At 52.7% G+C, this 10253-nt stretch overlaps 2 protein-coding genes across 2 annotated transcripts; both read left to right on the top strand.

Annotated features, from left to right (window-relative positions):
• Positions 1–2133: 2133 nt before the first annotated feature.
• LOC100773928 (transcription factor E4F1) lies at positions 2134–6449 on the top strand. Its single transcript, XM_035448091.1, is given in 13 exon segments — positions 2134–2142; positions 2671–2778; positions 2867–2987; positions 3146–3288; positions 3556–3756; positions 4142–4322; positions 4325–4350; positions 4735–4840; positions 4934–5151; positions 5301–5499; positions 5577–5719; positions 5792–5854; positions 5937–6449. Coding segments are annotated over 13 exon segments (1875 nt in total). The 3' UTR covers positions 6294–6449.
• A 140-nt stretch (positions 6450–6589) lies between these two features.
• Positions 6590–9466, top strand: LOC107980331 (deoxyribonuclease-1-like 2). The gene is made up of 8 exons (XM_027424916.2): positions 6590–7303; positions 7522–7680; positions 7817–7905; positions 7994–8077; positions 8156–8256; positions 8336–8448; positions 8563–8814; positions 9121–9466. The coding sequence occupies exons 2-8, from the start codon at positions 7537–7539 to the stop codon at positions 9172–9174; spliced, it is 837 nt and encodes a 278-aa protein (XP_027280717.1). The 5' UTR covers positions 6590–7303; positions 7522–7536; the 3' UTR covers positions 9175–9466.
• Positions 9467–10253: the final 787 nt, after the last annotated feature.

Raw genomic sequence — 10253 nt, 5'->3', positions numbered from 1 at the left:
CCTCCGCCTAGGCGGCGGCGGCCGCTTCTGCCTCTGGCGGGGGCGGCGGCGGTGCCGGATATGGCAGGGGCTCCTCAGTCAATTCTCCCGGGGGGGAGTAAGGGAGTGCGTGGCGGGCGGTTAGAGGGGGAAAGGAAGGGGGGGCCCTTGGGGTGTCTTTTACCTGAAATATAGTTTGGGGGTTAAAGGTATCATCCCGCGGCCAACCCACGTCAAAGGCTGGCCATTCTGAGGAACAAAGAGTAATCCATTTGCGTTTATGCACATCAACTACAAAACAAAGACCGAACAACACAGAACAGGCTTTCGCAGCGCGGTTTCGACAAAGAGTCCAAAGTAAAACTCCAGAAAACAAATGAGCCCACTGAGGCTCCAAGCACTAAGGCATCTATCCTAGCCAGAAAACAAATGAGCTCACTGAGGCTCCAAACACTGCCAGGACGTCTCCTGGAGCCGCTGCCGGGAGTTCCTCCTCGGAGCCGCCAAATACGAATGTACTCAGCTGGGTACTGCAAACGCAGGCGCAGTTCATAAGACGGATTCAGACAGACAAGACGAGACAAGACAGCGGATCCGCACAACGCTTACCTCCCAAATGTGGGTCGGTGGTCCCTGGGCGGGGGTCTCGATCCTGGACGAGCCCCCAAATGAAAGACCCCAGAAGAGGTACTTTCGTAGAAGGAGACCCACACCCAGGAATCAGTGAAACCACGAACTTTGGATGCAAGAGCAAGAGGGTTTATTAGTAGCGCTGGTACCCCGGGGCTTAGCTTTTGGTAGGCTAAGCCCCGAGCCAAGGGAGAGGGGTCCTTATATAGCTAAAAAGCACAGTGCAGAAGCGAAAAGCATAGTTACAGGGATTCTATTGGACAATTTAATGAGGTACAGAGTTATTTTAGGTCAGTATATTCTCAAGGTCTGCACCTGGTACAACAGACCCAATTCCCCCCTCCGCGTCCAGATGGCTGACCTTGGGACGGAGGTTCCCCATCGGGCGGGGGGGCGGGGGCGGGGGGCGTCCTCTCCCCGCTCGGCCCCAGCCCCGGGGCGCGGCGCCAGGCGGGCGGGCCTGGGTCGAGGGCCCCCGCCTGGGTGAACCGGCTTGGGAGGGAGCCAGCCGCCAGGCGTGTGGGTGCGCGCGCGTACGGGAGTGTCACCGAGAGAGAACCAGCCAGGGGGCAGGGTCTTTCATTTCCATGTTCGGGGAAACTCAAGCCATATCTGCTTTACAAATTCTACAAAATTCTGTATGCGTTGCTGGTCAACTTCAGTTCCTTTATTTTTCAAAATCTCACTAACTGACTGCACCATCACCTGCTTGCTACTTCTTAGTCCCATATTTACAGTTATAGACAATTTTACTCCTGACTAGCGTCGTTCACTCACCACACTTGATCACTTCTTATTGCGCGAGCTTCTCTTCTATTTTTCTGCGGTGTCCATCACATCTGTCCCCCATACTCGGTCCCACATTTTGATGCCAATTGTTCCGGACCAATGTCTTCAGGACTGTGCACGGAGCCAGCCGTACAGTCCCGGGTCCGATTCTGAGTGGAGGTGTGTGGACTAGGGAAGTTTAATTACCCAACAACGCTAATGATGAGACAGGAAACACCATATCATCTCAGGAGGGCTCCCAGCTGACGCCGAGCAGCCACAGTTTATTGAGAAGTCCATTTAAATAGTCCTCCAAGGGCAGGGACAACATCAGGAAGCATTTATCACAATGCATATCGCGCTAACATCAAGTGATTCTGTTGCCTAAACAACTCTTGGTCAAGCAGGCAGAGTCTTCAGCCCAGGTATGGGCCAACTCAAGGCTTAAGCTACAGAGATGCAAATTAGGAGGCATATCACCTTCGGCTATGGTAAACAGTAACAGCCTGGTGTTAATTAACAATACCATGGTGATGAGGAGCTCCCTGGCGCCACCGCTGTTTATGGCGGCCAGGGCCTGGACCCAGAATATTCCATAACAGGGATATTTGGTCCCCGACAAAAGCCAAATATATTCTTTGTAAGAAAAGCTTCTTTTGATCCACAGGTTTTTAACAGGTTGAAAGATTCTTAAAATGCTAATATATTCATATTTGCTGACTTTTTCTTTTCAGGATAGTGAGTGCTTCAGAAAACATGTTCTTGGTAAATACACTGAGCAAGAACCAGAATCTACAAAGGGCTCTGCTGAGACTCAGAAGCACTTGGGTTGGAAATCTACTCCAAGGGTCCGACAAGCAATCAGGTTGTCTATGAGGACAGATGTGACAGGGCTGAGGTGGCCACAGGATCACTAACCTCCATCCATGTGTTTCAGTGCCTTCTCTGCCTCATCTGGATTCTCAAACTCCACATATGCGTAGCCTTTGGACAGATGAGGATGCATCCTTTCTACAGGCATGTCAATCATTTTAATTTTTCCATAAGTAGAAAATATTTCCGTGATATGATCTAGAGAAAGAAGATCACATCCTTGCTTACCCATCTATTACTTAACTGCCAAAGGGGAATTCACTAAATATTGAATAAATCCCCAATGGTGTTAAAACATTCTGCCATTTGACAAGATGAGTCACTGGGGCCAAAGTGTCCTGGGCATAAGTCTAATAGATTAAGTCCATGAAAAAGGATTAAGCAGCGTTCCAATCAAGCCATGGGCTACTTCTTTGAAAGAAGGACTACATCCTAGGGGCACCGGTTGGCGAGCAGGCCCAAATCAAGCTGCTGGTGAACAAGGAAGGCCGCTACGTGTGCATGCTATGTCACAAGACCTTCAAAACGGTGAGCCCCTGGGGCCAAGGGCCCATTGGCTCCCCTGCCTACTCCTGTCCAGTGAGGTGCCTTGAGCCTTACTGCCCCTCCCCCACAGGGCAGCATCCTTAAGGCCCACATGGTAACACACAGCAGCCGCAAGGACCATGAGTGCAAGCTCTGTGGTGCCTCCTTTCGGACCAAGGGCTCACTCATCCGTCACCACAGGCGACACACTGGTAAGTGAAATGGGGTTAGAGCTACACTAATAGACTGCTGACTGGCTCTACAGCTGGCCTGTGTCCTTCTGGATGAAAAGACAGAGGTTCCATGCCTGGTGTCCCCTCAACACAGGACATTGCCCATCTCCCACTGGGGGGTGATTGTTCTTTTACAGATGAGCGCCCTTATAGATGTGCCAAGTGTGGAAAGAGCTTCAGGGAGTCAGGTGCACTGACTCGGCACCTTAAATCTCTCACTCCATGCACAGAAAAGATCCGCCTCAGCGTGAGCAAGGCCACAGTTGTGGGCAAAGAGGAAGTTGGGCTGGAGAGATGGCTCAGAGGTTAAGAGCACCGAGTACTCTTCCAGAGGTCCTGAGTTCAATTCCCAGCAACCACATGGTGGCTCACAACCATCCATTATGAGATCTGGTGCCCTCTTCCGGTGTACAGATATACATGGAAACAGAACGTTATATACATAATAAATAAATAAAATCTAAAAAAAGAGGAAGTGCCTGCAAGTTAACTTGGTGGGAAGGTTGCCTGAGTTCCTGGAATAGGTATTGCCAAAATTGGTTGCCAGGCTCTTCAAGGACTATTTGAACGCTGCCTTAAAGGGTCTAGTGCCTCACCTGTGGGGACAGATACATCATCAGTGGCAGGAGAACCCATGGAAACATCACCTGTGATTCACCTGGTAACAGATGCCAAGGGCACTGTCATCCATGAAGTCCATGTCCAGATGCAGGAGCTTCCCCTGGGCATGAAAGCCCTGGCCCCTGAGGTAGGCACTGCTCTGCCCTTTGATCACACAGTGCCAGCCAGGCTGGGCTCAGAAACTGCCTTCTGGAAGGCCCAGGACACAGTTACACCCCACCCCAGCCCCAGCCCCAGCCCCACCCCCACCCTGGGAAGCACATCAGGGTGTAGGGAGAACTCCTTAGAAGATGGCATATCAAGGCAGGGAAGCTGCCAGGGAGTGAGGTGAAGTCTAGGGAGAATGGGATGGAATTTACTCGGTGAGAACAGAGGCAGCTGGCAGTGCACTATGGGGCTCTCAGGAGGGGCCTGTCATGAGTGCCATGTGGAGTGGGTGAGTAAGGATACCCTGTGGTGGGCTGCCTGGCAGGCTTCCCCTCCTTCCTTCTTTTCCTCTACCTCCCTTACAGTCCCCAGACCCTGAGGAGCTTCCCTGTTCCAGTGAGAACAACCGTGAGAACCTGCTACATCAGGCCATGCAGAATTCTGGCATCGTCCTCGAGCGGGTTGCTGGGGAGGAGAGTACTCTGGAGCCGTCTCCTCCCTCTGTGTCCAGTCACCAGTCCCTGGGAGAAGGACCCCCAGAACTGCCATGCTGGAGATGGAACAGATAGAGACAGTAGGTTTCTGTTATTGGCATGATCGCTCTGGTGAGGCTAACTCAAGGCCTGCTTGTCATGCGAGGGGGAGGCTCCTACCCTCGTTCATTTAACTTTAGGGTTTGTTATCTTTGTAGACACAGTCTAACCTAACCTAGGGTGCCCCACATTTACCATGGAGCCAATGTTGGCCTCAGTTCTTGGTCTTCCTGCTTCTTAGTACTGGAAATGCAGATGTGCACCACTGTGCCTGGCTTGAAAAGTAGCAATGCTTTCTGCTGTAACTTTGTCTTGTAAGTTTCCTTACCAGAGGCCAAGAGAAAAGAGGGCTGGCTCTTGTTTTTGGCCCCTTTGGAGCATAGCTCACAGTAGGTGCTAGAGGTTGGTCTGTGGTCCCCCGACAGGTGGCCAGTGAAGCTTCAATGGTGCCTAGGGCACACCCATGCCCTCAGTGCAGTGAGACTTTCCCAACAGCAGCCACCTTGGAGGCCCACAAGAGAGGTCATATAGGTGGGTAGCAGGGAGGTAGGCGGGTGGCCTGTGGGATGGCAACTGGTGGGCTTGTGGGTGGTGAAAATGGCCTAACATTGGGTGTGGCTTCAGGGCCGAGGCCATTCACCTGCACACAGTGTGGCAAGGCCTTCCCCAAAGCCTACCTGCTGAAGAAGCACCAGGAGGTGCATGTGCACGAGCGCCGCTTCCGTTGTGGAGAGTGTGGGAAGTTTTATAAGACCATTGCCCATGTGCGGGGCCACCGACGTGTCCACTCAGATGAGAGGCCTTTCCCTTGTCCCCAGTGTGGCAAGCGTTACAAAACCAAGGTAGGCTGTTGGTCTTTGAATCCTTATGCCTGAACCCACCGTCCATTGTCTAACTGGGGGCCTGCTGTGTCCTCTGTTACTGTCTCCCAGCCATACCTGGGGTTGGGGGCTGTGGTTGAGAACAGGCTGTTACAGAAGGGTCTCCCTAGAATGCCCAGCAGGTGCACTTCCGGACACATCTGGAAGAGAAGCCCCACGTGTGCCAGTTCTGCAGCCGAGGCTTCCGAGAAAAGGGCTCACTGGTGCGGCACGTGAGGCACCACACAGGCGAGAAGCCTTTCAAGTGCTACAAGTGTGGCCGTGGCTTTGCAGAGCATGGCACACTCAACCGGCACCTGCGCACCAAAGGTCTGGGCCACAGATGGCAGGAGAGGGTGAGGGCGGGGTCAACGGGCCCTGACTGAGCCGAGCTTCCCTGTTGGCAGGGGGTTGCCTGCTGGAAGTGGAGGAGGTGGTGGTGTCTGAGGAGAGCCCCTCTGCGGCTGCCACTGTGCTTGCAGAAGACCCCCACACCGTGCTGGTGGAGTTCTCATCTGTGGTGGCTGATACTCAAGAGTATATTATTGAGGTGGGTATAGGGCTGGGGGTGGGTGCAGCTTTGGACTCAGGACAGCCCAGGCTGACCTGATTGACCTTTCAGGCTACTGCAGATGACACAGAGACCAGTGAAGCCACCGAGATCATTGAGGGCACCCAGACAGAGGTGAGAGTCTAGGGGTGAGGTATGGGAGGGTCACCAGGCTGCTGAGCAGCCCATCAAGCTGACCCATGGTCCCTGCATGCAGGTGGACAGTCACATCATGAAGGTGGTACAGCAGATTGTGCACCAGGCTGGTGCTGGGCACCAGATCATCGTACAAAATGTGACCATGGACCAGGAGGCAGCACTGGGCTCAGAGGCAGCTGCTGCTGACACGATCACCATTGCCACTCCTGAGAGTCTTACTGAGCAGGTGGCCATGACACTGGCTTCAGCAATCAGTGAAGGCACTGTGCTCACAGCCCGCACAGGTCCAAACAGTACTGAACAGGCCACTGTGACAATGGTGTCATCAGAGGACATAGAGATCCTTGAGCATGGAGGAGAGCTGGTCATTGCTTCACCAGAGGGCCCAATTGAGGTGCAGACAGTCATCGTATAGCTGGAGGGCCTCTACGGTGGTAGGACGAGGACCCCGAGTGCCTGCCCACACCTGTCTGTTCAGAAGACATTGAAGTTCAGGCACCTAAAGGAGATAAGAGTGTGAATATGCAGTCTTTTGTTTGTTTTTTGCCTTACAATAAAACATGAAAACCTGCAGCTTGTGATGTTGAGGTAGAGGTAGCCTCTGGGGCTGGCACCCACTGCCTTCATAGGTACCCTCTGGACACACCTGCCTGCTCAGGCCACCCTTTAGCCACACACTTGGCTTCCAGCCCTGGTGGCGCCTCAAGGTGCGTGGGTGTTTCTGGCATGTTGACAGACAGCCTCTTGATGCTGCCCTACCTAGCTGGATCCATGACTCTGGCTTTCACAGGCCTGCTATATGTGGGGTGTTCCTTCTCACTGACCAAATCTAGGACTGCCAGGGGTTAGGGGGTTGGTCTAAAGACCTAGGACCTTGGATCAGCCTGAGTAGCTGATGCCTTCCTCAGGGGTGGAGAAGGGTTGGAGAAGCAGCAGATGATGCCTGAGCAGGCTAGGGCTGGTCTTTCCTGATTCATCAGCCTGTTTCCCTAATGGGATGCTGCTCAAGGCGGCTTATTCTGAACCATCTGGTTTCTGGAGAGGTGGAGACTAGAATGAGAGGCTGGCCGTTGGCATGGTTGTCCCTTATTGTAGTGTTGAAAGTCTTCTGGGGTGCTGCCAGGGACTTCAGTCATGATTCTAAGTCAGTCAGTGGAACTAGTGTAGCATGTGTCCTGTCCCTTACACTCTTGGGTCCCTGCAATGGGAGCCACTTCTGGATCCACTCCATGGAAGGGGCGGTTCCCACTGTAGTCCAGCCCCTTCCTGGTCCAGGGCTTCAAATACCTGTGGGTGCTTTGGAATCAGAGCTACTGTAGATCCAAGACTTAAGTTCATCTTGGGCTACATGAGGCCCCCATTCTGGACTGAATCACACTGACTCAGGACCCTTGAGTTTTTAACACCACCTTCTTCACAGCCCAGGTAAGTCTAGGGGCTGAGCTGGGCTGGAGGCTGGGTGGGAATAGATTCCTTCCATCTTTGCAATAAGACATCATCAACCCCCACCCCCATACATACACACTGAACAAACATGGGGAGTGTAGGGACACAGGCCAATATGGATGCCTGACCTAGTTGGATACCTCTATGCTATGATCTGGTACGGTTTTGTGTTATTCTTGGGACATTCCTGTCCCCAGGCTTTCTGCTTTGCCATGGGTTGGCCCAGGTCTTTGCTGGCAGCACTTTGGGCACTGTGGGCCATGGAGGCCACAGCACTGCGCCTTGGAGCCTTCAACATTCAGAGCTTTGGTGACAACAAAGTGTCAGATCCAGACTGTGGCAGTGTCATAGCACAGGTGAGGCCCAGGAGGGATGGAGGAGGAACTGGGTGAGGGCAATGGGGAAGGGTTGGAATTAGAGGGGACTAACAGCTAGCAAGGCTCTGGGCAATTAGGCTGGTTCAGACAGTGTACCTGTGGGTCCTTCCTTCAGATCCTGGCTGGCTATGATATCGTCCTGGTGCAGGAGGTGCGAGATCCAGACCTGAGTGCATTGTCACTGCTCATGGAGCAAATTAACAGGTATGTCAGGGCCCGGCACCACATCCGCAGCCACAATCACAAGCTTGGATTGGTGCCTTGACCCAGTGACTGGTGGATCTCTCCACAGAGAGTCTAAGCACGAGTACAGTTTTGTGAGCAGCAAGCCACTTGGACGTGACCAATACAAGGAAATGTATCTGTTTGTCTACAGGTGAGGGGTGGGATGAAGGGAGGGGACACAGGGGTAGAGGTGACCGGCTCCACAGACCCCTTGGTCTTCTGCTCCCAGGAAAGATGCAGTGTCAGTTATAAGCACATACCAGTATCCAGACCCAGAGGATGCCTTCAGCCGGGAGCCTTTTGTGGTAAAATTTTCAGCTCCCAGTTCTGGTGAGTTTGATGCTGCCCTCTCCCAGACCCAGCACCATCAGGCTCTCTCTCTTGGCACTCACACTCCTGCCTATCAAAGCTGCCAAGGAGCTAGTGCTGATCCCTCTGCACGCAGCACCTCACCAGGCGGTAGCCGAGATCGATGCCCTCTACGATGTGTACCTTGATGTGATAGACAAGTGCAACACTGATGTAGGTAACCTCCACCCCCACCTCCTCAGTCACATCCCGGAACACTGAAGAGGTGCTCAGGTCTGGACCACTGAGCACTGCTGACCAAGATTCACCTGCTGTGCTTGTCCACAGGACATGGTGTTCCTGGGTGACTTTAATGCTGACTGCAAGTATGTAAAGGCACAGGACTGGGTTTCAATCCGCCTGCGCAGCAGTGAGGTCTTTAAATGGCTCATCCCAGACAGTGCGGACACCACAGTGGGCAACTCAGACTGTGCCTACGACCGGATTGTAGTGAGCGGTGCTCACCTGCCTAAGAGCCTGAAGGCCCAGTCAGCCTCTGTTCACAACTTTCAGGAGGAATTTGGCCTAGATCAGACCCAGGTGAGTGTGGGATAGGGCTAGTGAAGATAGATCCAGCAGACACACCAGCCCACTAAGGAGGACTCACAGAAATGCTTTCTGTGTGTTTACGTGGTGCTGCCTCCAGCAAAGGCTGTTATAGCCAAGGATTCTCAGAATGCCAGTACCCCAGGTCGGGACTGTTGGCATATTTCTGTTCCATTGCCACGCACGGGCACTATGAGGCCCAAGGGTGGCCATGCAGACTTCACCACCCCACTTCTCAGTTGGAGACAGCTAGAGGACATGCTGCTCTGCAGAGCTGATGAGGTTCCATTCTCCTTCCAGGCTCTTGCCATCAGTGACCATTTTCCTGTGGAAGTGACCTTCAAGTCTCACTGACAGCTATGGCCTAGGCAGGATATGCCACCTGCAGACTCTGGCCTCACGGAATGGTCCCACAATGGATCACTGGGTGGCGGGCCAACCACCATTCAGGGCAGGGCCAGCTGATGTGGACAAAGGCTATGAACACATTACAGGATTATTTAGAGCCCCTGTTTGCTCATGTGTAAGGTGTGCTGACATCACCTACTTCATAGGGCTGTTGTGAGGAGCACCCATGAATGGAACCAGAGCAGCATCAAGCACATAGCTGCACGCTTAATAAACAAGCCATTCTTGGTCAGGACTATCCCAGGTCAGATGAGGCCCCTATGCTCTCTGAGACCTCTGTCTCTAGGCTGCAAAACTTGGTCTGAGTGTCCATTCGGTCTGTTTCCATTGCTCCCAGGGAAATGGATGGCTTAGCTTGTGCACTTCTCAGCCTGGTAGAAGCTGTGCCAGCTCACTTCCTTATTTCCCTCATGCAAACTTCAAAAGCTCCCATGAACCATAACCCTAAGTACAGCTTGGGTAGTAATGTCTTTTTGGACCCTCCTGGATTTCTGCGATCACGGACCCTAAAACACTCATCCCAAGCAGAGGCTGGGCTCTTACCTAGCACTGCAGGAGCAAGGGAGGCTTCACCTGCCCTAGTGAAGTGAGCAGACTTTCTGGGAAGGAACCCACAGCAAAACAAGGGCAATTGCTTGGCACTGAAGTCCTGTCCGGAGCCTGCACCCTTGCTTGGGCTGTGGCCTTCAAAGGAGTCTTATGTCAGCTTTCCCTAAAGTCCTGGGCTGGGCGTGGCCCTGAGAGGATGGAGATTTTATGCTCAGGTGTGCCATCACTTTAGGAGCAGGAACTAGCTCTGGGGACACAGGGCTCTCATGAGGTTTCTGGTGGTTCAAACTTATTTTTGTGTACATGTGTGTATTTATTTCTGTGTGTGCCTATGAGGTGAATAAAACATCTTTAGTGGCATTAAAGAAATAGGTTTGAATCACACGGGAAAAAACCCTCTTGTGATGGATTAGAAAAGTTTGGTTTTGTTTGTTTTGGCATGTCTGGTATTGAAACAAGAGCCTAGAGCATGCTAG

The sequence above is a fragment of the Cricetulus griseus genome, chromosome 7 (genome assembly GCF_003668045.3).
Source record: "Cricetulus griseus strain 17A/GY chromosome 7, alternate assembly CriGri-PICRH-1.0, whole genome shotgun sequence".
Classification (NCBI taxonomy): Eukaryota; Metazoa; Chordata; class Mammalia; order Rodentia; family Cricetidae; genus Cricetulus; species Cricetulus griseus.
The sequence above is the reverse complement of the archived record's forward strand: the minus strand, read 5'-3'. Positions and strand labels throughout refer to the sequence as shown.